This window comes from Mesoplodon bidens (assembly GCF_964165515.1).
Source record: "Mesoplodon bidens genome assembly, chromosome: 3".
Taxonomy (NCBI): Eukaryota; Metazoa; Chordata; class Mammalia; order Artiodactyla; family Ziphiidae; genus Mesoplodon; species Mesoplodon bidens.
Window position 1 is genome coordinate 167,086,683 of NC_138178.1, and position 24,264 is coordinate 167,110,946.

A 24,264-nucleotide genomic window follows, 5' to 3' on the forward strand; every position below is an offset into this window, starting at 1 on the left:
TGCGGTACGCGGGCCTCTCACTGTTGTGGCCTCTCCCGCCGCGGAGCACAGACTCCGGACGCGCAGGCCCAGCGGCCATGGCTCACGGGCCCAGCCGCTCCGCGGCACGCGAGATCCTCCCTGACCGGGCACGAACCCGCGCCCCCTGCATCGGCAGGCGGACCCTCAACCACTGCGCCACCAGGGAAGCCCCAGGTCTTGGATTCTGAGTCCTAGCGGGCACTCCGATCTGGCATTCAGCTCCGTGCCAGCACTGATGTCGGGCACCCACCACGTGCAGGCAGCTCTAGGTGTCGGCATCCACAGGGCCCCTGGGCTCCTGACGGTTGCCCTAGCAGCACAAGCTGGTTCTCCCTCTGGTGCTGGGTTTCTGAAACTCAGCACTCGACATTTGACGCTGGGGCTGTCAAATGTGAGCTATAGTATGTTTTGCTGTGAGGGGCTGTCCTTGAGCTACAGTATGTTTAGCAGCATCCCGGGCCTCTGCCCGCTCGATGTCTGTAGTACCAACCCCTCCCCATTCCCCCCAACAACCTAAGATGTGTCCATGCGCTGGGGGGTAGATTTGCTCCTGGTCAAGCACAGCCGACTAGTTAGGCAACCATGAGCCACATGAGACTACTGAACACTACAGATGTGGTGAGTCTGAATTGAGATGAGCTGTAAGTGTAAAATATACACCAGATTTTGAACACTTTGTATGAAGAAAAGAATGTGATGTGTCTCAGTAATTTTTTTATATTTATGGTTTGTTGAAATGATACTATTTTGAATACATTGCGTTAAATAGAATATATGATTAAGATGAATTCTACTATTTACTTGTTTCTGTTTACTATTACTAATATGGCTATGAGCAAATTTTAAATTGCACACGTGACTCGAATCATATTTCTGTTGGACAGCAGGGTCTAGAGAGCCAGCGGCCTGGTGTGCTGGGTGAGGTCACGGGCTGCAGAGTCAGGATCGCTGCAGGTCACATCCTGGTACCACTTCCCAGCTCTGTGACCTTTGGTGAGCCACTTAACCTCTCTGGGTCTCACAGCTCTCATAAGTGGCAGTCACTTTCCTCTAGACCACAGATAAAAGTTCCGAAACTCTGGGGCTTCCCTGGTGGCTCAGTGGTTGAGAGTCCGCCTGCCGATGCAGGGGACACGGGTTCGTGCCCTGGTCTGGGAAGATCCCACATGCCGCAGAGCGGCTAGGCCCGTGAGCCATGGCCGCTGAGCCTGCACGTCTGGAGCCTGTGCTCTGCAACGGGAGAGGCCACAACAGTGAGAGGCCCGCGTACCGCCAAAAAAAAAAAAAAAAGTTCCGAAACTCTGAGATGGGATGAACTTTATAAGCTCCTGAAGTTGAAGCTGGGCTGTTTTCTGGGTGGGGTAGTTTCTCGATGGGTCCTCCCGTGGCCCTCGGGGCTGTTTTTGCCATCAGGGTGGTGCCCTGAGCCACCTCCCTTTCCGCCTGTCCTTTCTGCTCCCAGAGAGAGCCATGTTTTTTCATGATGGGTACAATCAAAGATGCCTCCCCGCCCCTACAATCTGAGTGGAGGAGCTGGCGGATTGCTTTCCCAGCCTTGCAGCTCGTGCCCTGTGGGTAATTCAAGCCCTGGGATGGCGGGCCTCCGCTCAGCATCTCTCCTCCACCCCTCCCTGTTCCTTCTCCCCAAACACCTCCCTGTTGCTTACTCTTTATTTAGTCTTCCCTGCCATTTGGCAATTCGCACATCTGTCCGATGTCTCCCCTTCTGTTTCGGCATCTGAACCTATAAAGAGTTCCCAGGCAAAGTCCCATCTGCATTGTGACAATTCATTCTGTATTCCTTTTCCCAGACCAAAATCCTCATCTACACGGTCGCTAAATACGGAAGTGCACCATCCAAGAAAAGGAATCTTTTATTACAGCTGGGACAGTGTAGTGGCAGTGGCTGCAGATGTGGCTGCCAGTGTAGATTCAGAGATCATGCTTTCAGTAATGACAAGATCGGTTAAACATACGGGGTGATCCAGGCGAGGCCCTGGATCTGGGAAAGAAGAAGCTCGCCCTTGCTTTCCGGGATCTTCATTCTGGGCCAGAGTCAGGCCTGTGAACACATCATGATGTGGTGTAGTCATGCTCTAAATTGGAGTGTGTGTCCAGTGCTGGGGCCAGAGGGAAGGGAGCATAGTTCTGCCCAGGAAGCCCTCTCTGAGGGTAACACGGGGCCTGCCTGGTGGCTGAGGTGTGTGACCCATGGGAAGGCGTCTCTGTTAGCTGACAGGTGAGGGAGTCACACTGAGTGCATTCAGGCGTGAAGCACTGGGATGCCCTCCCTGTGCCCCACGCCACCTCTGCTGAACAAAAGGTGCCTCGTGCTCCAAGCTCCCAGGCTGGTGGCACCTGCTCATGACTGGCTGTACCCTCGGGCCAGTTTCTTAAACTCTCTGAGCCTCAGTTTCCTTTCTTATGAGGATAATGGAGTTGTCATGATGATTAGAAATACAGAGGCTAGAACACAGTAGGCACTTGGTAAGTGGTAGATGAATTTTTTTGTTTTTTGTTTTTTGCTTTTTTGCGGTACGCGGGCCTCTCACTGCTGCGGCCTCTCCCGTTGCGGAGCACAGGCTCCGGATGCGCAGGCTCAGCGGCCATGACTCACGGGCCCAGCCGCTCCGCGGCATGTGGGATCTTCCCAGACCAGGGCACGAACCCGTGTCCCCTCCATCGGCAGACGGACTCTCAACCACTGCGCCACCAGGGAAGCCCTAGATGATATTATTACTGTTGTTGTTAAAACTTTGAAAATGATAACCCTCTATTACTAATCAAGAGGCTCAAATCTGAACAAAGCCCACACTGCGAAGTTGGAAGAAGGGGGCAGAACAGCAGTAGTCCAGGCTCAGAGTCTAGACTCCAGAGAGCAAAGGAATCAAACTGTAGAAAACACCCACGCTAACCCTCTTTCACTGGATGACGCTGCACCTTCTCTGGACTTCAGTTCCCCCATCTGTGCAGTGAGGGAGTTTGAACCAGAGCTGTCTCTAAGGGCCCTTTCATTCTGACTTTCAGTAGTTCCCCATCCACTGGGAGGCATAGTTGAGTGTGCTTGGGTCTAGTCTGGGCAAATTTGGGGTGTGGTCGAGAACTCAGTAAAAAGACATTGCTGCCTTTTACATCCTAAAATTCTTAAGATGAAATCAAGAGGAGATTGCTCCTTATGCCGAGAACAACCAGCATAGAAGGCCATGACTCATACCCAGGGTTTCCATGGACAGTTGCCCAACTTGTGCACTGCTCAAAACTGCCGGGTAGGATTAAATCCAGCTGGCGTTCTGCTCGTCACGTTGTGCAGTTTTGTGCAGGGCTGCAGCCACCTCTTTGCTCCCTTGCCAAACCCTGTAATGGGGCACTGGGAGCATGTGGAAGTGGCCCCCTGCTTGGACCCCTGGCCATGGCTGCTAGGCCCTCCCCTGTTCCTTTCCCATTGGCCTCTAGGCAAAGGTACATAGGGCAAAGACTTGCTGTGCCCCAACTCTGAACAGAAGCCCCTGCAGCAAGTCCTGCCCCCAGGGGCCCATGGCTGATGGGGGAGACTGAGGGCTAAGGAGGGATAATGTACCCTGAGAGGCTTCAGGGCTGGTGGGGGTGTGCGGGATTTACAGAGGACAGGCTGGTAAATAGACAGGGAAGGGACTCCAGGGCCAGCCAGTGAACCAGGGGCCAAGATGCCCACCCTGGACCATCAGTAACAGCCAGGGACAGAGAAAGGGAACTGCTTTCAGACATTTGCAGATCAGCATCCTCTCCCAGGTCCCTGAGCTCTAACTCGCCCCCCTGCCCTCCACTCCCCACCCCAGACCTTCCAGACCTCGGTGTCATCTTTGGTGGAGGGGCTGCTATTCCTCACTCAGGGCCTTCCTGTGGGGTACCACTCAGCCTCTGCACAGCCAGCAGCAGAGCCCGGGAGGGCCTCAGTTACTCGTATCCTCACTTGGCCGTTAGAGAAGTCAAGTCTCAGAGACTTGAAGGATTTGGTCTCCAGGCTTGTGGGGGATGGAACCAGGAGCCCATGCCCGGTCAGTACTGTCCGGGTTTGGGCTTTGCCTGGAACGGGAACAGGAGTTTGCCCCACTCCGAGCTCCGGTTGTTGTATGGCTGGGCAGCAAGTCAGCTCCGAGAGCACAGGAGATCTGCTGCCTGGCACTGGCCTGTTTGTTCTCACTTCTCCTGGCAACTCTCCTTCTCCTGGAGCCAGAGCTTCCAGAAGCCCTAGTCCAGCAGCACCCTTCCTTCTGGACTGGGTAGAGCCATTCTCCCATTTCACAGGTGACCCAGCTGCACTGCAGCAGCATCTTGAAGTAAGTGGTACCAGAGCTGGGCCTGGAACCACGGGGTCCCCTGGACTCCAGAGAAATTGCCACTCTTCCCACTTCCACCCCTGGAAACAGGGCAAGTAGTTTTCATCTATCACGGAAAATTGGGCCCGATGATAGCAGCAAACAGTCCTTTTTCCTCCTCAGCCACAAACTGTCCAGGTGGTGGCTCCCATGGCAACCATGGTGTTGCCGGGCAGCGGTGGGTTCCACGAGCCAGAAGGCAACTGTGACCTTCCAAGTGGGGAAGGAGCTGAGGGGGCATGGGAGGGACACCTGGAAGAATGGGCCTGGCCTCACCTGTCCGGCCAGCAGGTGACCCCCCCGTCCTGCTCCAGCTGTGAACCACTCCCCAGCCTCTGGTCACATTGGCTTTTTATCCTCAGGCTCTGCACTCCTGGCCTTTGCTGTCAGGGACCCAGCTTGGTGACCTAGGGCCCCTTTTAGGAAGTGGGATCAGAATGCATTAGGATCTGTCTTCCAACCCATTCTGGGTGATCCGTTTTAGAGAAGGTTGGCTCGACAGTGTCACATAAGGCTCTGGAGTGAGGCCACTTCCTGGGCCCAGACTTCCCCCAGCCAGGTGTGACGGCCTTTTCTGAGAGGCCCGAGACCCGATCTCATCTGCCAACACCAGCCCTTCCTGTGTCCTTCCCGGGCAGTTCTCATCCATCTGGGAATGTGCCCATTGCATAAACGTACATACTGAGGCCTTGCTAAGTACAGGGTTTTTTCTTAGATAAAAATCAATGAACATCTCTCCCGCCCTCACCCAACCAAATTTTCAATCATAAAAGAGAATGAGCGGGTTGTTTCGAATCTCTGCCCCTCAGGAAGGAGTTTCAGCTAGGTCCTGTGGCCAAAACCATCGGCCAGTTCCCTGTCACCCTGCTCACCGTGAGGCTTCCTCTCGATTTCTAAATCCATTTCCCCTTATTTCTACAGAGTATGAGCACATAAATATTTGTCAGTGGTTGAATACATAATGTCCTAGCTAAAGAGTAACTCTGACCCAGCCCTTTAAATGAGGGTCATACCTGGAGATTTATTTATAATTCCTGTTGTCAACCGAACTGTGTTTGAATAGAGATCTCTTAGGTTAACAAGGGTGTCTGCCAACAAGGAAAACAGTTTGCGTTTCTTTTTTTCTTTTTTCTTTTTTTGGCAGTACGCGGGCCTCTCACTGCTGTGGCCTCTCCCGTTGCGGAGCACAGGCTCCGGACGCACAGGCTCAGCGGCCATGGCTCACGGGCCCAGCCTCTCCGCGGCATGTGGGATCTTCCCGGACCGGGGCACGAACCCGTGTCCCCTGCATCGGCAGGTGGACCCCCAACCACTGCGCCACCAGGGAAGCCCCAGTTTGCGTTTCTTGAGTAATCTGTACACGTCACAATTTTAATAACTGTTGGCAAGGCGTACCTTCATTCTGCATTTTCGTGTGACCGTCTTTTCCTCATCAAAGCCCAGGGTCAGGCTTAGGCGAACAGATGCTCATCCTTCACTTGTTAGTAAAGACAAATCAGACCCTAAAGAAGGCACATGCCAATAGCCATTCTCTGCTTAAAATGAACATGATGTAGAACGTCTCACTTGTCGATTTCACTCACCTCAGTCATGAGGAATGTGTGGTAATTAAGCCAGGCTTGGCTAAACTTTACCTTTGGACCAACTATGAAGAAAATGTCTGCAGAGGGACTTAATAGTGTCAGTAAGATTGCACAGGGGACTTTGGTCTAAATAAGGATAATAACTGGTTAAAGACCCCTCATACATTAATTATAACAATAGATACTGCCAAATGCAAAGAAGAGCTGACTTTTCATTAAAACAGGTTGGAAATATCCCTACTGAATCATTTATGCAGCACCAGTCTAGTGCTTACTATTTCGCAAACTTGGACAGTATTCATTTTTTTATTCACTTTTTAAAAAATTTTTATTTATTTATTTATTTGGTTGCATTGGGTCTTAGTTGCAGCAGGCAGGCTGCTTAGTTGTGGCAGGCGGGCTCCTTAGCTGTGGCTCACTGGCTTCTTAGTTGCGGCATGTGACCTCTTAGTTGCAGCATGCATGTGGGATCTAGTTCCCAGACCAGGGATCGAACCTGGGCCCCCTGCATTGGGAGTGCAGAGTCTTAACAACTGTGCCACCAGGGAAGTCCCATTTTTTTCATTGTTAACATAAAATTTGAAAGACCCTGTTCACGGATGAAAAGACAAGCTATAGCTGGGAGAGAATATTTGCAAATCACACATCTGACAAAGGCTTTGTAACTATAACATAAAGAACTCTCAAAACTCAAAATTAAAAACGAGCAACCCAAATAAAAATGAGCAAAGGATCTGAATAGACATTTTTCCAAAGTATATATACAAATAGCCAATAAGCATGTGAAGATATACTTGACATCACTAATCCTTAGGGAAATGGAAGTCAAAACCACAAGGAGATACCATTTCATACCCACTAGGATGACTCGAATCAATAAGACAGACAAAGTACTGGCAAAGGTGTGGAGAAAGTGGAACCTCATCCATTGCTAGTGGGAATGTAAAATGGTGCAGTTGCTTTGAAAAACAGTCCCACAGTTTCAAACATGTAAGGCTTCCCTGGTGGCTCAGTGGTTGAGAGTCCGCCTGCCGATGCAGGGGACACGGGTTCGTGCCCCGGTCCCGGAAGATCCCACATGCCGCAGAGCGGCTGGGCCCGTGAGCCATAGCCGCTGAGCCTGCGCGTCCGGAGCCTGTGCTTCGCAACGGGAGAGGCCACAACAGTGAGAGGCCTGCGTACTGCAAAAAGAAAAAAAAAAAAAAAAAATGTAGAGTTACTGTAGGACCCAGTAATTCCACTTCTAGGAATATACCCAAGAGAAATGAAAACATATGTCCACATAAAAATTTGTACACAGATGTTCAATGCAGTATTATTTGTAGTAGCCAAAGAATGGAAACAACCCAAATCTCCATCAGTGATGAATGGATAAACAAAATATGGTGTATCCATCTAACAGAATATTATTCAGCCATAAAGAGGAATGAAGTGCTGACCCCTGCTGCAACACAGACATGGATGAACATAGATGAACATTTAGCATGATGCTAAATGAAAGAAGCCAGACCCACAGGGCCACATACTGTATGATTCCATGTATATGAAAAGTCCAGAACAGGCAAACCCATAGAGACAGAAAGTAGATTAGTGGCTTCCAGAAGCTAGGAGGAGGGAGAGATGGAAAGTGACTGCTAATGGGTACAGTGTTTGTTTTGGGGGCTAATGAAAATGTTCTAAAATTGATTGTGATGATGGTTGCACAACTCTGTGAATATACTAAGACCATCATGCACTTAAAATTGGTGAATTGTATGGTGTGTGAATGATATCTTAATAAAACGTTTTTTAAAAATTCAACATTAAAAGAAACTGTCCAATTAGAAAATAGTAAAAGACATGAATAGACACTTGAGCAAAGAGGATGTACACACGAAAGGGCATTCAACATCTTTTTGAAATGCAAATTAGAGAAATGCAAATTAAAACCACAATGAGATATCACTCTACACCCAGTGGAATGGCCAAAATAAAAAATAGTGACAACACCCAGCTGGCGAGGATGGGGAGAAATTGAATCCCTCCTTCATCGCTGGTGGGACATAAAATGGTACAGCCACTCGGGAGAGTAGTTTGGCCCTTCCTTTGAAAATGGAGGGTAGACTTACCATGTGACCCAGCAGTTGCACTCTTGGGCATATATCCCAGAGAAAGGAAAACATACTTTCATGCAGAAGCATGTACATAAATGTTCCACAGCAGCTTTGTGCATAATAACTAAAAACCGGAAATTCCCAGATGTCCTTCAGTGGGTGAATGACCAAGGAAACCATGGTACATCCAGACCATAGGTTACTACTCAGCACTAAAAAGGAACGGGATATTGATTCACTCAATACCTTGGACGACCCTCGAGGAAATTATGCAGAGTGGGAAAAGCCCATCCCAAAGAATATGTACTGCATGACTCCATTTATGACATTCAATAATGTAATCACAGAGATGGAGCCATTTGCTAAAAGTGCCATGCCTGGTGCTGGGGGTACCATGGAGAACAAAAGGTACATACACAGTTCCTGCCTTGGCAGTTCATTTGTATTATTGAGTGATAAAATGGAATTTCTTTTTTTTGTTTATTTAATAAATTTATTTATTTATTTATTTTTGGCTGTGTTGGGTCTTCGTTTCTGTGCGAGGGCTTTCTCTAGTTGCGGCGAACGGGGGCCACTCTTCATCGCGGTGCCTGGGCCTCTCACTGTCGCGGCCTCTCTTGTTGCTGGAGCACAGGCTCCAGACGCGCAGGCTCAGTAGTTGTGGCTCACGGGCGTAGTTGCTCCGTGGCATGTGGGATCTTCCCAGACCAGGGCTCGAACCCGTGTCCCCTGCATTGGCAGGCAGATTCTCAACCACTGCGCCACCAGGGAAGCCCAAAATGGAATTTCTTAAAACAAAAAATCTTCTAACAGCTTTCGGTTCTTCATGGATAACTGACGTTGAGATTGTAAATGCTAGAAGCCAGGCCGGCGTGTGTAGACCCGGAGTCTCCACCTTGTCCCGATTCAGCCTTGATGGTGAGTCATGAGGTGAAAAGTTTCCTTTTCTCTAGGCAGGGGCAGAGCTCCAGTGTTGTCACCTGTTGTCACCTTGGGACATAGCAGGTGGGTCTGGCTGGTGCTCATTCTCTCTCCTCACTCTTTGAAAGCGGGATGGTTTAGACAGGGTCTGGCGTATTCCCACCGCAGTTTCTGCTGAGGAGGCTGGAAGCTGTATACAGTGGAGGAGTTGCTGCCCAAGGATTCAAAGGTGACCAGAGGCAGCCGGCGTCTTTGTCAGGAGGACCCAGCCAGCAGTGGCTGACGCGGGGAGCTTGTCGGCTGTGCCCACAGTGCTGGGAGGGGCACCGAAGCAGCATGAGTGAGAGGACTCTGGGAACCCATTGGCTTCTGAGAACAATTTACAGAGAGATTTAGGAAATTCAAGAAAAATTTAGAGAATTTACGTATATGCTCATTATAAAAATCCCAGAAAAACCTAGTACAGGAAGTGAAATTCAGCCCACTCTGTATGTATGCATTTTCTTTTCTTTAATAATGGCTTTATTGACATGTATTTATTCCATGTAATCAGTATCATACAATTCACCCATTTAAAGTGTACGATTCAGTGGCTTTTGTTATATTCAGTTGTCTAGCCCTCACCAAGGTCAATCTGAGAACATTTTCAACACCTCAGAAAAGGAGCCCCGTGTTGCACAGTGTGAATGTACTTAATGCCACTGAACTGTACACTTAAAAATGGTTTAAATGCTAAACTTCATGTTTTTCATAGTTTAGCACAATAAAAAAAAAAAGAAACTCCATCCCCTGTCCCCTGTCCCCTTTCCCCTCCAGCCCTAAGCAACCAGGGATGTACTTTCTATCTCTGGAGATTTGGTTCACTCTTGATTCTGACACCAGGAGGCCTGGTCAGCCCAGCTATCCTCCTCAGAGCCTTCCCTGCGTGCTGGGCGCAGGACTGGGCACAGTGTAGGTGATGGGCAAAGTGAGACCCATTCCTATTCTCAGTCTCACCGTCTGAGAAGCCTCAGCTCACGTCACAATGTGAGCACATTATACCCTGCTTCCTGAGCCAAAAATGTGTGATTTGGACAGTACCTCCTGTGTGTGGCTTTCCTGTGGGAGAGGTCAGAGTATCAGCAAGGCTTTGAGGCAGAAAGTGGACCTGGAGCTGATCCCTCAAGGCAGGGAAGGGGGAAACTGGATCCTCCGTGCACGAGGAGACAGCATGAGCAAAGGCCCAGAGGCCAGCAATCCCAAGTCGAGGTTGGCAGGGTTGGCTCCTTCTGGAGACCAGGGAGAATCTGTTCAAGTCACTCTCCTGGCTTCTGGTGACAGCCAGCAATCCTTGGCTTGTAGCTGTATTCCAATGTCTGCCTCCATTCACATGGTCTTTTCCTCTCTGTGTCTGTGTCCCAGGTCTTTACCTGTCTTCTTTTTTTTTTAAATTAATTAATTTATTATTTATTTTTGCCTGTGTTGGGTCTTTGTTGCTGCGCACAGGCTTTCTCTAGTTGCGGCGTGCAGGGGCTACTCTTCATTGCAGTGCACGGGCTTCTCTTTGTGGTGGCTTCTCTTGTTGGGGAGCATGGGCTCTAGGCTTCAGTAGCTGTGACTTGCGGGCTTCAGTAGTTGTGGCACACGGGCTTAGTTGCTCCGCAGCATGTGGGATCTTCCCGGACCAGGGCTCGAACCCATGTCCCCTGCATTGGCAGGTGGATTCTTAACCACTGTGCCACTAGGGAAGTCCTACCTGTCTTCTTATAAGGACACCAATCATTGGATTTAGGGCCCACCCCATGCATTCTGACCTTGTGTTAACTTGATTCCACCCGACAAGACCCTCTTTCCAAATAAGGTCACATTTATAGGTACCTGGGGTTAGGATTGAAACGTATCTTTTTGGGGGACACAAGTCAACCCACAACATTTGGGTACTTTACTATCCTTGTTATACAGCTGAAGAAACCGAGGCGCCCCTAGGGAGGATAAGCAGTAATGTGCTGGAGACACGTTCACACTCAGGCTGTTTGGCCTGGGCGCCTGCATGCAACCACCAGGCCGGTGCAGGACACAGGGCGGTCCTGGAAGCTGAGCTCTACCACCACCCACCGGAACAAAGGATTGTCTCACTCTTACCGCTTTGCATTCACCTCTGCTCCAGAGCAGCATGAGGCTGCCTGTCGGGATTCCCTCAAGTCCCAGATGTCCCGTTGGGTCCCTGCAGGGAGGACCCTGATCTACGCAGTGGGAGGTCTGAGACTCTAACTCCTCTGGGGTCTCCCTCCCAGACAGACTTTGAGCAGACATTTATTATCTCCCAAACCGCATGCCACACACTGTGCTGGGCACTGAGGGAGACTCAAATGTGGGCAAAGCCCTGGCCCTGGCATACAGGAGCTCCCCCGGGTGTGTCCTTGGTGTGCAGAGATGCTACTCCCACGAGCAGGACGGGAAGGTACAAGCAGGGGGCTGCGGCAGAAGAGACCTGGTTACAAAGAAACAAACATGAGCCTTGACCATTGCTTGTGCTTTGACAAATCTACCGTTTTCACTGTAAAAATGTGATTGGGTCACTAGAAGTTTGCTTGGCCCCAGCTACAAAAGTGAATGAGCCCTGGTCCCTGCACCCGAGGAGCGGACCAGAGTGGGGTAAACGAAGTCTAAAGGAGCTGCAGGCTTTATAGAAAGTGCCAGGGGCACAGGAGAGGGAGGGACTGACTATCTTAAGGGTTTAATCTGTGTCTGCAGAGGTCAGACCATGTCTCAATGATGAAGAAAACCTGCTAATTGTTGAGCAGGCCCAGCATAGGAGGCTAGGCTTTTTGCGTGCATCATCACTAATCCCCCTTGAAGGATTCTTGAGAAAGGTCTTTACATTCCCATTTTGCAGTTGGAGCGTTCTCTTGACCTCTCCCAACGACCGGAGATCTTTTGGCCAGTTTGTGCTGCTTCCTGTGGAGAGAGTGGGCGATGCACTAATGTGCCACTAGGTGGCGCCATGGGCTGCCTCATGGCCATTAACTCATAGAGGCTGGTAATTCCGTGCGCTGATGTTTCTCAGACTTACCCTTTATGGGCATCTTCCCGGTACCTCCGTGTACTGTAATCTATCTAATATTTTTCTTTAAACTCCCTTTAAAATTTTTATGTCTATCCAAATGGGATACCATGGTCTCTTTGCCATAAATAAATGATGAATGTAATCTTTTAAAAAATCACGTTGGGCTCCCCTGGTGGCGCAGTGGTTGAGAGTCTGCCTGCCGATGCAGGGGACACGGGTTCGTGCCCCGGTCTGGGAAGATCCCACATGCCGCGGAGCGGCTGGGCCCATGAGCCATGGCCGCTGAGCCTGCGCGTCCGGAGCCTGTGCTCCGCAACGGGAGAGGCCACAACAGTGAGAGGCCTGCGTACCGCAAAAAAATAAAATAAAATAAAAATAAAATAAAAAAATCATGTGTAACTGTGTAGAACAGTGCAATAGTATTAGAAGGAAGGAATGTATTAAAATAAAGCTATGAGAACAAAACGTGTTGGTTCACGTGTCCCCTGTGACCATCTCGCAGATCACCAATGCAGTGGAAAGCTGTCCTAGGCTTTGAAAATAGGACAGCAGGTTTGCTGTCACCTAGATGCGCGAGCGTTTAGGGTTGGAAGGGCTCTTTGCCTTTGCAGGTGGAGGATCTGAGGTGCTGAGAGGGGAAGGAGTGTACCCAGAGTCACACTGCTGATCCCAGGGTTGGAGCCAGGCCTGGAACCCGGGTCCTGCCTTCCCCCTCTGCCCCGTGGACGCTAGAAGAATCTCAGGAAATTGGAACTGAAGTGTGATGCACACATATTTCCTGGCCCCTCTGAGGCCCAAGAAAGTACACTGTGGGGTCCCACGTGCAGGGAGCATCACCTGTTGGGCATATGGAGCCCTGGGATGAGAATCAGGAGGTGAGCGGATGGACGGCTGCTGAGACCCCTGATGAGCAGCTCGCCCAGGTGGTCTGGACCCCTCGCCCTGGGGCTCTGCAGCAGTGCACGGTGTGGTGCCACGCTTTCCTCTGGGCAGTCCACCCCAGCTTCGGGCACTGACTGCCATACCCCGGCGCCCTGTCCCTCCAAGCAGCCATATCCACCCTGGGATGGGCTCTTGGGCAAATGCTTTGATCCCTCTTCCTTGTCAAAGCTGAAAAATATTGGGGTCACCCTCACTCTTGGATTACATGTGCAGCCAAATCAAGTGAGGTTCTAACAGGCCCTGGGGTTCTTGGGCAAAAGGCCAGTGGCCCCAGCCCAGCACCCCTGGACCAATGAACTTCCTGGAGGCCACAGCAGAACAGGGAAACTGTCCTCCTGCTGGCCCCTCACAGCCCTCAGAATTGTCAAGTGGAGATGACTTTGAAAGTTTAATTCAAGACTTTTCTTTTTTTCTTTTTTTTTTTTTCTTTTTTTTTTGACCACGCTGTGCAACTTGTGGGATCTTAGTTCCCAGACCAGGGATTGAACCTGCACCCTCAGCAGTGAAAGCGCCGAGTCCTAACCACCAGACCGCCAGGGAATTCCCTCAAGACGTTTTTAAATTCTGCTTTTATAATCTAGAGTCTTTTGTGTTATTTTGCTCAAAATGGGGAGTGTGTATTAGTTAAGGTAACACCATCTGCTATAATAGAAAGGCCCCTGAAATCTCAGTGGCTTAACACCACAGAAGTTCATTTCTCACCTCCCTGTGGTCCAATGGGCAGCTGATGTACATGCGGCCGCAGCAGGCCGGGTGCTGCAGCAGGTGCTGTGACCTACAGTGAGCACAGAGCAGACACGTCCTCCCCAGGGACCTTCCTCCCCTTTGACAGGGACACTCATACAAGGCCTCTGTCATCTCTCCTCAGTATTGTACCTGGAAGGCTCGGTTCTTGTGTTTGAGGACATCTTCAGGCTGATCGCATTCTACTGTGTCAGTAGGTGAGTAGCCCAGGCCCCCAGGAGGGAATCTGATGGCAATAGATGTCCATGCAACCTTGGGTGGGGACGGGGGTGTCACAGGGAAGCCCCCAGAGGGAAGTGTGCCACCCACAGGATGCAGAGAGAGGGGACAGTCCCCTGGCTTCACCCTGGTAACTGTGAAGGGGGGTGCTGGCTCTGCTGCTTGCTTGGACCGGCAGGTAAAGTCCCCTCCCTCACCACCACCTGTCCCCTGGGCTCACTGCCCATCATAGCAGCTTCCTGTATTCCGGCTTCCAGGACAGCTTGGAGTCCTGTGAGGACCTGACCTGCCCCGTTAGAGGAGTTATAGAAGGAACTTCTGTAGGAACAGCAGGAAGGGCTGATACCCTCCCTCCGTGGGAGAGGGCTTGTGATTGTGAAGCAGCTGCTGGGTGGAGAGCGTGTCTGGTAACCACCCTCAGAGCTGCTCTATTTATTCAGGACTGGTCACAGGTCAACACGAATTGAAAAATACATTCTGGTGCCAAAAAACAATGGCTTAAGCTACAGGGACTTAAGCAGAGCTGGGCAAGATGTCTTGGGGTCCAGGGCCCCAGGCTCACCTCCCCCTGCTTCAAAGAGACCATTCATGTTGCCTCTGGTGAAAGCCACACTCAACCCAGAACACCACCACCCCCATCTACCAGGACCCTCCTGGACCCCGTGGGCAGAACAGGTGACGCTGATAATAAGCTGCTGCCTGTTGAGGGCTCTCCAGGTACCCAGCATGGTGCTAGAGGTCTATATCCATTATCTTCTTAAATCTTGCAAATAACTCCACCCGGTAAGTGCTCTTGTTAGTCCCATTTTACAGATGAGGAAGCCGAGACTGAGAGAAGTTGCTAAACGTCGCGTACCTGGTAAATGGCAGCGTGGGGATTCAAAGTAGATAGAGCTCCAAGGTCCATGATCTTTTCTACAGCCGCCCCACTGTGTGCGCTCCACGATGATTCTGATGACCTAGCGTGTCCTTCTAGGCCCTCAAAGCAAAGCATCAGCGGCTCCCTGACCCTTTGTACGTTATGACATGTCAAGCTCTTAGAGTCAGGCCCTTTCCTATTCTGAGTTCTACCTTAGTAGAAGGCACTAGTCTAGTGTTTGGCCCATGCTAGGTGCTTCGAGCGAGTGAATGAATGAATGAATGATGACGTAATTGCAGAGCCCAGAATTTGAGCTAATCTTAATCTCTCAACTACCTCTTTGGTAAAATGGGAACGATAATACCCATGCCGTAGATGCTGGAGGAAGAAGTGAGATAAAGGGACAGACAATCTGCATTTATAACAAGGCTCTCTGCAAACCAGGGTTTGGGAACTGCTTCTAAGAAAATGATAGTAACAGCTTAGCTGGGGGTCTCCTAGGGGCACACTTGGAAAGGAGAATCCATGTGCAGGGGGCGCTAGAGGACCTGCCCCCAAGGAGGAAGCGACAAGGGAGTGGGGAGCAGGACAGGGACCGGAGAGAAACTCAGCAAGGCAAGGGTCCACTGCAGGGGCCGTCCCAGCCTCAGCCAGATCTCTCCAGCAGCTCTGGAGCATAAAGCAGACCTCGGGGTCCACTATAAAGCCACAGGGCTGGGCTTCTGTACCCCCAAGCCAACACACCCAGGCATTTGTGGCTCTCTGTAGGGCCACTGGGGCAGGCAGTGAGGCTCCAGTGTGTCAGGACAAGCCTCTGAGGGTCATGGGTGCTGACCCTCAGAAGCAGACCCCTCCAAGGCTGAACTGTGGGTGCACAGAGCTGGTGAAACACATCCAAGGGGTCCGGGTGGGACCGTGGCAGTGACTGCTACAACCAGCTCTGTGGACCGGGCGTCTGTTGAGTCAAGCTTGTGCTGCACGCTGCCCACAGAGCTCTTTCTAACCCTGCACGGTGCTGCCTGGGAGGTGTTTAAAAATGTGGATTCCTGACCCACACTCAGACTCAACACTGAGAACCCGTGGGCGTGGATCTGAGAATCCGCATCTTAGCAGCTCCCCCGGGAGCTGATCCAGAATTAACTAATACAAAAGTATTCATACCTGTCCGTAGGGTTGCTGTGTTACAGTAGTAGTAATAATAATATGATGTGATATAAGGCCCAAACTGGGTAACACCCGGCCCGATACTTGGCACATAGTAGATGCTCAACGAACACCTCCATCCTGTGTATGCATTTCCTTGGATCAGAAGAGGTGGCCCCTGGATAAAGGGCTGAACTGGATGCTGGAGATGGGCTGGAAGACGTGCATGAAATCCTTGAGCAGTACTGGCTTCTGGAGAAGGAGGGGGTCCGTGGTGCGGATGTGTAGAGTCTAAGTAGACATAGGTGGAAGGGACGAGAGGGGCGTTCCCTCTCTGCAGAGCTCAGAGGTGGGAATGAGCAGGGGACATTCACTGTAGGAAGGTGACATTTTGGGAGGCAGCGAGGAGGCCCTGAGTGCAAGAGAAGGCTCTGTGGTGGGCAGGAGCGGGGAGCAGGCTGGGGCAGGCCCTGGACGCCAGGGTCCTGGGCTGGGCTGTGGTTGGCAGCCACCACTGCAGCATCTTGAGCAGTACACAGAGGAGGTGGGGAGGGGGTGTCAGAGATTGCCCTGGTGGTCGGGGGTCGGTGCCAGATGAGCCGAGCGATTCTGCTGGCCATTTCAATATATGCAGTGGCCCAGGAACCTTTGGAAACCCCAGTGGCAGGCCAGACAGCCAACCAGGTAGACAGGCAACAACGGGGTGAATTCTGCCACCCTTCAAACTTAGCGACTGGGGTAGTGGTGACCGGGCAGGGCCTGAGGTGAGGATGGAGCACTGAGGGCCCGTCCGGTCTGGGTCCAGGCCTGGCCTGGCTGGAAGGCCTGACAGGAGGCCCACAGATGGCCTCAGATGCTCAGAATCACACAACTATGACAATGAAGCAAAGATCGACGGGCCACGCCCACCCCATTGACAATGGAGAAGCCGAAGGCCACAACCCAGGAACTCAAAAAAGGGCCCAGAATCTTCTCCCACCTTCCCCCATCCTGCTATTCCATAAGCAGAGTGTTTTTCCCCCATGAAAACGCTTCCCATGAAGGGGTGGGGGCACCCCGCGGAGCAGCACAGCCTGTATTGATGGGCAGAGGTGGTCTGGGAAGCTCCCCAGCGACCCGCATCCCAGGCGGCCTCTGCCCTGCTCTCCCCCGATCCAGTTCCCGAAGTTTAGACGGGTCCATTCGGCAAACACTCTTTGAGCCTCTGTGGTGTGTGCTAAGGGCTCTGGGGGCATCAGAGATGTGAAAAGCTGCCCGCCCCTTCCAGGAACTTCCAGGGCTCTCACGTAGTTCAAAGGGAGGAGACGGAGGGTGCGGTATAGACAGTAAGGCCATGAAGACCCCCGGGGACAGACGGCCATCATGCAAGGCTGTCAATGGGCCTGGACGGATGGGATTTCAATGACTGGAATCATGGTTTGGGGAGAAGGTTGACAGGGCTGGGGATACGGCTGGAAAAGGGGGTCGGGGTCAGACTGTGACGGGCCTTGAATGCCAGGCTGAGACGTAGAATTGGGACCAGCCATCCTGGGGCCCCTGCAGGGCCACACTCCACTTCCTGCCCCACGGAACAGCCCTGGGCTTGAAGTCAGGAGGCCTGGGGCTCAGCACACTCTGCCCTCCACCCACCGTGTGTCCAGGCCTGGACATCTTCCTTTCCCTCTCTGGGCCTCAGTTTCCCCATCTGTGCAATAAAGGGGGAGGGTGTCTAGATCCCTTCTGGGAGATCTCTGGAGAGATCTCTGAAAAGATCCCCATTCAGACCAAAGGCAGCAAATAGAGCTGGCTGAGTGTGTCGTCAGGGGTGTCTGTCTGGCTGTGTGCTCACCAGCGGGTACCTGGCTGTAGTTTCACCAGGGGAGTCTGGCTGTGTGCCCACTGCACGTCTCAGCATGGAGCAGCGGGGGTCACAGGACTGGAAGGGGTGGGTCACTCGCCTTACCCAGAATAGCACCTTTAGAAGAAGCTGCCTGGACTTCCAGAGCCAAGAAAACTGGGGATAAAGCCTCTCCCCCCACCCCCTCCATGCCCAAGGAGGGTCTTAGCATCTCTGGGGCCAGTGCAGGCACAGGACCCGGATCTGATTGGTTGCTCCCTCAGCCTCAGGGCTCCTCCCCTCGGCCCCAGGGAAGTTTCCAGTCTATGTGGCGATCCCAGCCGCCAGCAGGGTTGCCAGGGTTCTTCCTTTATGGGCTGAGGATTTGGGGGTGGTGGGGGGCTGAGAATGGACACACAGGCCCCTCCCCGGATTTGACCTCCGACCCCTCGTGTCTCCACAGAGATTTACTGCCCTTCAAGCTGAGGCTGCCCCAGGCCATCCTTGAGGCCAGCAGCTTCACAGACCTCAAGACCATCTCCAGCCTGGGCCTGGGTAAGTCCCCTCTGGGGTCAGGGGAGGTGGCTGGGCCTTAGGAAATGGAGCCCCTGGATTGCCCCCTGCTGACCGCCTGTGCAGATGGGCGGCCCCTCAGGCTGACCCCAAGCTGGATCCTGAGTCCCAGCTCCCACGGGACCACCTGCACCCCTGCCCCAGGTGCTGAGCCCCTGTAGCAGGGAGATTCTCCCTCTTTTCGGAGTGGCGCCCTTAACAGCTGTCAGGAGGTCTGATGCACAGCCTTGCTGGGTCTAAGGGAGCTGGGTCTGGTCAGGACCCACACAGGCTGACCTGGTGACAGGGCGTGGCCCGGGAGAAGCTGGACCAAATGCCAGGGGACTTCTCAGCGATGGCCAGGAACCTGGGGGCCAGCAGCTGCCACAGCCGTGGCCCCCAGCCCCGCCCTTGTCAGAAGGAAAAGCAGCGCGAACGTGATCGTGAGCTAGAGTGTGCCCCCCACTCCCTTGGCCTGCCCCTGCCCAACCACCTGATTCAGCACACCCACCCTGCCCCTTACCCTCTGACCTTTTGAGTGGTGACGAGGGGAGGGTAAAGGACAAGAGCGTTTCTGATCCCAGCCCTTCCACATAATAGTAAGAAGAGCTCATGTTTACTGGGCCCCTTCCATGTGATGGGCTTCGCTGAGCCAGTGCCAACCTCTGACATGGCCTCACCATGCTAACCCTCAGGGAGCCCAAGCTCACCAAGTCTGGAGCTGCCAGGAAGACAAGCCTGCCGCCTCCGCGGGCCCCCAATCCTAGGCAGAGGCCAGGTCTCGTTATGGACAAAGCAGTTAATAAGTCCTTATCAAGACTAAACCACACAGGGAATATAGCCAATATTTTATAGTAACTTTAAATGGAGTATCATCTATTAAAATTTTGAATCACTATATTGTGCCTCTGAAACTAACATAATATTGTAAGTCAACTATACCTCAATTTTTTTATTAAAAAGTCTAAACCATACCCAGGAACCTACATCACACGTGGCTGAGCACAGCAGTACATTTTCACCAGCAGTGGTTGAATGGAGGAGAGGGTGATGGAGAGGGCAGGCCCAGGGCGTAGAGGAAGTGAGAGGCAGACCTGGGATCAGAGGCGAGACCCCCTGGTTCCCAAGCCAGCCACTGTCCACCACCCAGAGAGGCCTCTAGACAACAATGCAAGAGATGCCACAGGCAGCTCGTGGTCAAAGGCCAGGAAGTAGGAGGAGTCCAGGCCCCCGGATGTCCGCATTTAATGAGCACTGACCTCTTTATCTGCATTGATTCATCAGATCTTCAAACAACCCTGTAAAGCAGGTTCTGTTATTGTGATCCCCACTTTATGGCAGAAGAAACAGACACGAGGGGTTGAGTGACATGTCCGGTGTCACAGGGTCCATGGAGGGCTGGGCAGCTGGGCTTCAGCCCTCACCCACCAGCTTGTGCTGCCCCTTAACTCCTTATCCAGGCTCTCCTAGGTCTGGCTGACCCAGTTTATAAACTTCAGGGCCAGTTTTCAGTTGATATTGGGAATAAACTCTGAACTTGGGCCCCAGATGTTATAGTTGTTGGGCTCTTACCCTTCCAGAAGCTTCATGTGGGACAGGTGAGAGTCTTGTAACTCATACAGTCCAAGTGACGCCCCTCCTAAGATCTAAAATGGCACAGGTGACGCTTTCATTGCCGCGCCCTTGGCACTATCTTGTGCAATCCTTGCATCCCCGTTTTAAAGATAGAAAGTCAGTTCTTAGCACAGCTGAGAAACTTGTCCAAGATGCTCCAGGCTGGCAAGAGCAAAGCTGGGATGTGTGCCAGGGGCTTCTGACTCCCAGCTCAGCCCCTCCACTGCCCCTCAGCTGCACCTCATGACCTTCTCAGTTTTTTTGCAGCGAGCAGTCAGCTGCCAGTTTTGAGGCCAAGTTGGGAGGGCAAGTGAGATGCATGGGCTCCATTCAGAGAGGCTTACCTCTGAGAGGAGTGTCGGTTAGCAGCCTCACTGTGGGTAGGTTGAAGCAGGCATCCCTAAGACCCACTGACCCAGGGACCCGCAGTTTCCTCTCACCCTGGTGGGGGGGGGGGTGCGGGGGCGGGGCTGCCCCTAAGCCCTAGGAACTGCTGTATGAAAGACAAGCTGCTCCTCTGGAGAGAAGCACATTCCTTTCTGGAATAGACAAGCCCTTCTATCCTGGGTGAGCTTCACCTCGGGCACGTTGAGGAAGTGAGGGGGGAGGTGCCCTCTGGGAAGCAGGCGGCAGTCCAGATTGTGTGTCAACATTCACTTCCTTGGGAAGGGGTATTTAAATGAAATCTGAGTGCATTGAAGCTTAGGAATCAGGGTTCTTTTTTTTTTTAATTTTTTTGGCCATGCCATGTGGCACGTGGGATCTTAGTTCCCCGACCAGGGATCGAACCCGCGCCCCCTGCATTGGAAGCACAGAGTCTTAACCACTGGACTGCCAGGGAAATCCCAAGAACCAGAGGGTTCTGATCAAGCCTGGTGCCCCCAAGGGCTGAAGGTCAGAAGCGAGGTTTTCCCTGGAGCCGAGGAATGGTTAACTTTTCAGTCCTTCCCCAGAATGGATGGAGACTCGGAGCTGAAAGGGCACAGCCTGTCGGAGGCCAGAGGCCCTGGCTCTGGGATGTGCAGACCTCCCTGACCCTCACCTGCGGTTGTGATGATAAATATGCAAAGAGCAGCACTTGCCAAGGGCCCAGACACACCAGGCATTGTGCCCAGCACACCACACGTTGTTCTAGGCAAGGCACTCTTGTGGCAGAGAAGTGAAACCCACTCAAACGAGCTTAGATAAAAGGGGGTTTAGTGAAAGGCTGCCGGGGAATCTCCGTGATAGGAGCAGAAGGTCAGCCGGACTTTGCAGGCAGCAGACGCTTATCTCTGCACACAGCTCAGCCTCCTCCCTAAGCCCTGGTTCCCGCTCCCGACCCGCCACCAGCCAGGCTCTGACTCCCCACCTGGTGATCCCCACCTGGTGATCTCATAGTTGGAATAAGTTTATGAGGCATATGTGTCTTCTATCACTAGTGTCAGCAGTGGTTCTTTTTCTGGCACTCCACTCACTTTTTACAAAATGAATAGAATGTCATAAATATCCAAATCATTGCACAAGCCCTGCTGTTCAGACAGGGATGATGTTGCTGAAACGGGACTACTGACCTACAGGCTCAGCACCACGTGATCGCCCAGAATGGTTGCTCGTGAGCTGACGTAAGAAAGTCTGTTTGGCCTTGGAAAAGCCAACGTTCAAAAGGTCTATGTAGGTATAAGCTTGGGCCCACAAAACTAACCTAGGGGGCAGTTCAGCACTAAACTGCATGCAGTTGATTCTGAGTGCAAAAGGAATCTAGAGAAAGCGGTGATAGATAGGGGTTAGATTTGCAGAGGTTCTCAGACATATTTGTAGTATGTATATGTTTAATATTTTTAAAATATGTGTAGAAAAAGCATATGTTCTATAGTGCTTCCAAGTTTGCCTGTAACTTGCTTTTTCCTTTACATTATACAATGAGAATTTTCCTACTTATTAAAAATTCATTGAAAACTCCAGATTGAACGGCTGTCCAACAGCCCGTCTTTAGGATGCCACAAAAACATTCACCCACTGATCTCACCAGACTTTCTAGCTGTTTCCATGGCATCTGGAACACTTGGCTGCATTCACTCGTCCCCTCTTTGTTCTGCCGGTAGCCCAGGGTTCCTCAAGTGTGAAACCTTGGTCACCTTTGCCTTCAGGGTCTACAGCCCAGTTACCTGGCCTGGCCTGGGACCTCTGAGGACTGTAGGAGTGGAGGCCTGGCAGAAGGCATCCCCAGCTGAGACACAGGAAGCCACAGGGCCAGCAAAACATCTGCCTCAGTCCGAGGGCAGCACAGACGCAGTGAGGGCACAGGCCCTTAGGGGAACTGCGACCACTGAGCTGAGCTTGGCCCAGTGCCGGTGGGCACAGATGCCCACAGCCGGGCCAACCGCAAGGCTTTCATGACAGCGTTCCGCTTCTCCCCTGGCCTTGGCATTGTGTAGGCTGCAGAGAAAGTTACCTACTTCCTTGTTTTTAAGCATAAAGACCTACACTGCCACTGAGTTCCCTAATAGGCCCTCAGACCCCAGGGTGCAGCTTCTCACCCCTCAGAGCGGCATTCGCTTTGGGGTCTCTGCCCTGTGAGGTACAACCACCAGGCCTCTCTTAGGGGCAGGGGAGTGGTTCTTAATCACCCAGGCCCCGGGCCCATTTCCCTGAACCCCACTGTCTGTTCCACTCTTGTAGGAATACAAATCTGAGCGGTGGAACATGTGTTCTTTTTTTCTGTGCATGATGGACCCCCCTGCTATCCTGAGGCGGGCGGTCCAGCTGGTGGTCCATCACTTACGGAGCTCTTTGCCCTCCTTTTTGCCTCCCTCTTCTCATTTTCTCACTTCTTCTCTTCTTGTCTTTAGACCTCTTCCCATGGTTCAGGATGAAACCAGTGAAGTACAGTCCTAGGGTTGGTCTCTCCCGTCAGTGTGCACCAGGACCACGGAGCCCAGGGGAGTGTAGGTGAGGCCTGAATGTGTCAGGAAGGCTCCACCAAACAGGTGACATTTGACCTGAGTGTTGGAGGATGAGTAGGAGTTTGCCAGGTGGAGAGGGTGGGAAAAGCATTCCAAGCAGAGGGGACAACATTAGCCAAGACCTGAAGGTGTGGCAGCCCGTGGCGTGTTCGGGAAGAAGTGAGCAGCAGAGAGAGTGGGGGGAGATTCAGTAGGCAGTGCGGGAAGGGTGTCCAGGGCCAGATCCCACAGGCCTTGAATGCCAGGCTAAAGGTTGGGAAGCGATTCTGGACAAATAGTAATCAAGGGCCCACCACACACCCAGCATAGAGCCACAAGGAGTAGAATGGATTGGGGGCGGGGTGGGGGCACGGAGGCAGCCTATGGCCACAAGCTAGGTGAGCGGTAATGGGAGTGTCCGAGCATGGGTGGGCGGTTCTCTTGATCGTCTACCCCATAACTTGCACCTTCTCCCAAAGGGTCTTATGAGAACTTGGAGGTGAGCCTCGGGGGCCTCAGCTCACCTATGGGGCTGCAGCCCAGTCACCTTAGACTGGCCGCCTGCTGCTTCTTGCTAAGAAACCTTCCAAGGAGACCATGCGAAGTACCCAGGAGAATGGACCGGTCATGGAGGGGTCATAGCTGCTCGAGAAAGTGAAGCACAGGGTCCGGGCAGCCCTCAGGAACAACCCGCCTGGATCTAGGGGGAGCCTGGAGACGCACCCTCCCCCTCCAGGCTCTCCGCGTCCTCAGGTGGTGGCTGGCATGGGCACAGAGCCTGGCGTGTCAGAAAGCCACACGAAAATTTGTCATCTTTGATGCTGTGGCGACAGCCGGCCACAGCACTTCCAGGCTTGGGAGTCTCTGCCCAAGACAGGGCTGAACCATAAGTCCCGCCCTGCTCCCCTGTGGATGCGCACGGCTCACTTTCAGTCAGTTTCTCGGCAGCCCCACCGTCCTGGGATTACACTTTGCTCACCTTGATTGGGTTTCTGACCCCTTTGGCCAGCAAGGTGGCAAACATCCACAACCCCGAGAGTGCCCATCCCTTAGGGCGGGCACGCACACACGCACACACATGCACGGCTGCCCTTGGCCATCTTGCAACATCTCCTTTCTTTTGATGTCAAGAGCCTGCTGTGTTCTTACCACATTCCCCGTTCTGGGGTGCTCACCACCCCACTACTCACGCCAGGAGAGCAACCAGGATGAGAAGTGTCGCAAGTTCCTATGAAGCGGCCCAGCACATGGCTTTATTTATTTATTTATTTATTTTTTAAACATCTTTATTGGAGTATAATTGCTTTACAATGGTGTGTTAGTTTCTGCTGTGTAACAAAGTGAATCAGTTATACATATACATATGTTCCCATATCTCTTCGCTCTTGCGTCTCCCTCCCTCCCACCCTCCCTATCCCACCCCTCCAGGTGG

The 24,264-nt window shown here is 52.3% G+C and overlaps 1 protein-coding gene across 3 annotated transcripts in view; it reads left to right on the forward strand.

The window, feature by feature from the left end:
• The window catches only part of RIN3 (Ras and Rab interactor 3), a 123,984-nt gene that overhangs the window by 72,254 nt on the left and 27,466 nt on the right, over nt 1–24,264 (forward strand). For all 3 annotated transcript variants that reach the window (XM_081230316.1, XM_081230315.1, XM_081230314.1), the window contains exons 4-5: nt 13,830–13,902; nt 18,206–18,297. In XM_081230316.1, the coding sequence (XP_081086442.1) occupies nt 13,830–13,902; nt 18,206–18,297 (165 nt within the window). The remainder of the gene's footprint in view (nt 1–13,829; nt 13,903–18,205; nt 18,298–24,264) is intronic.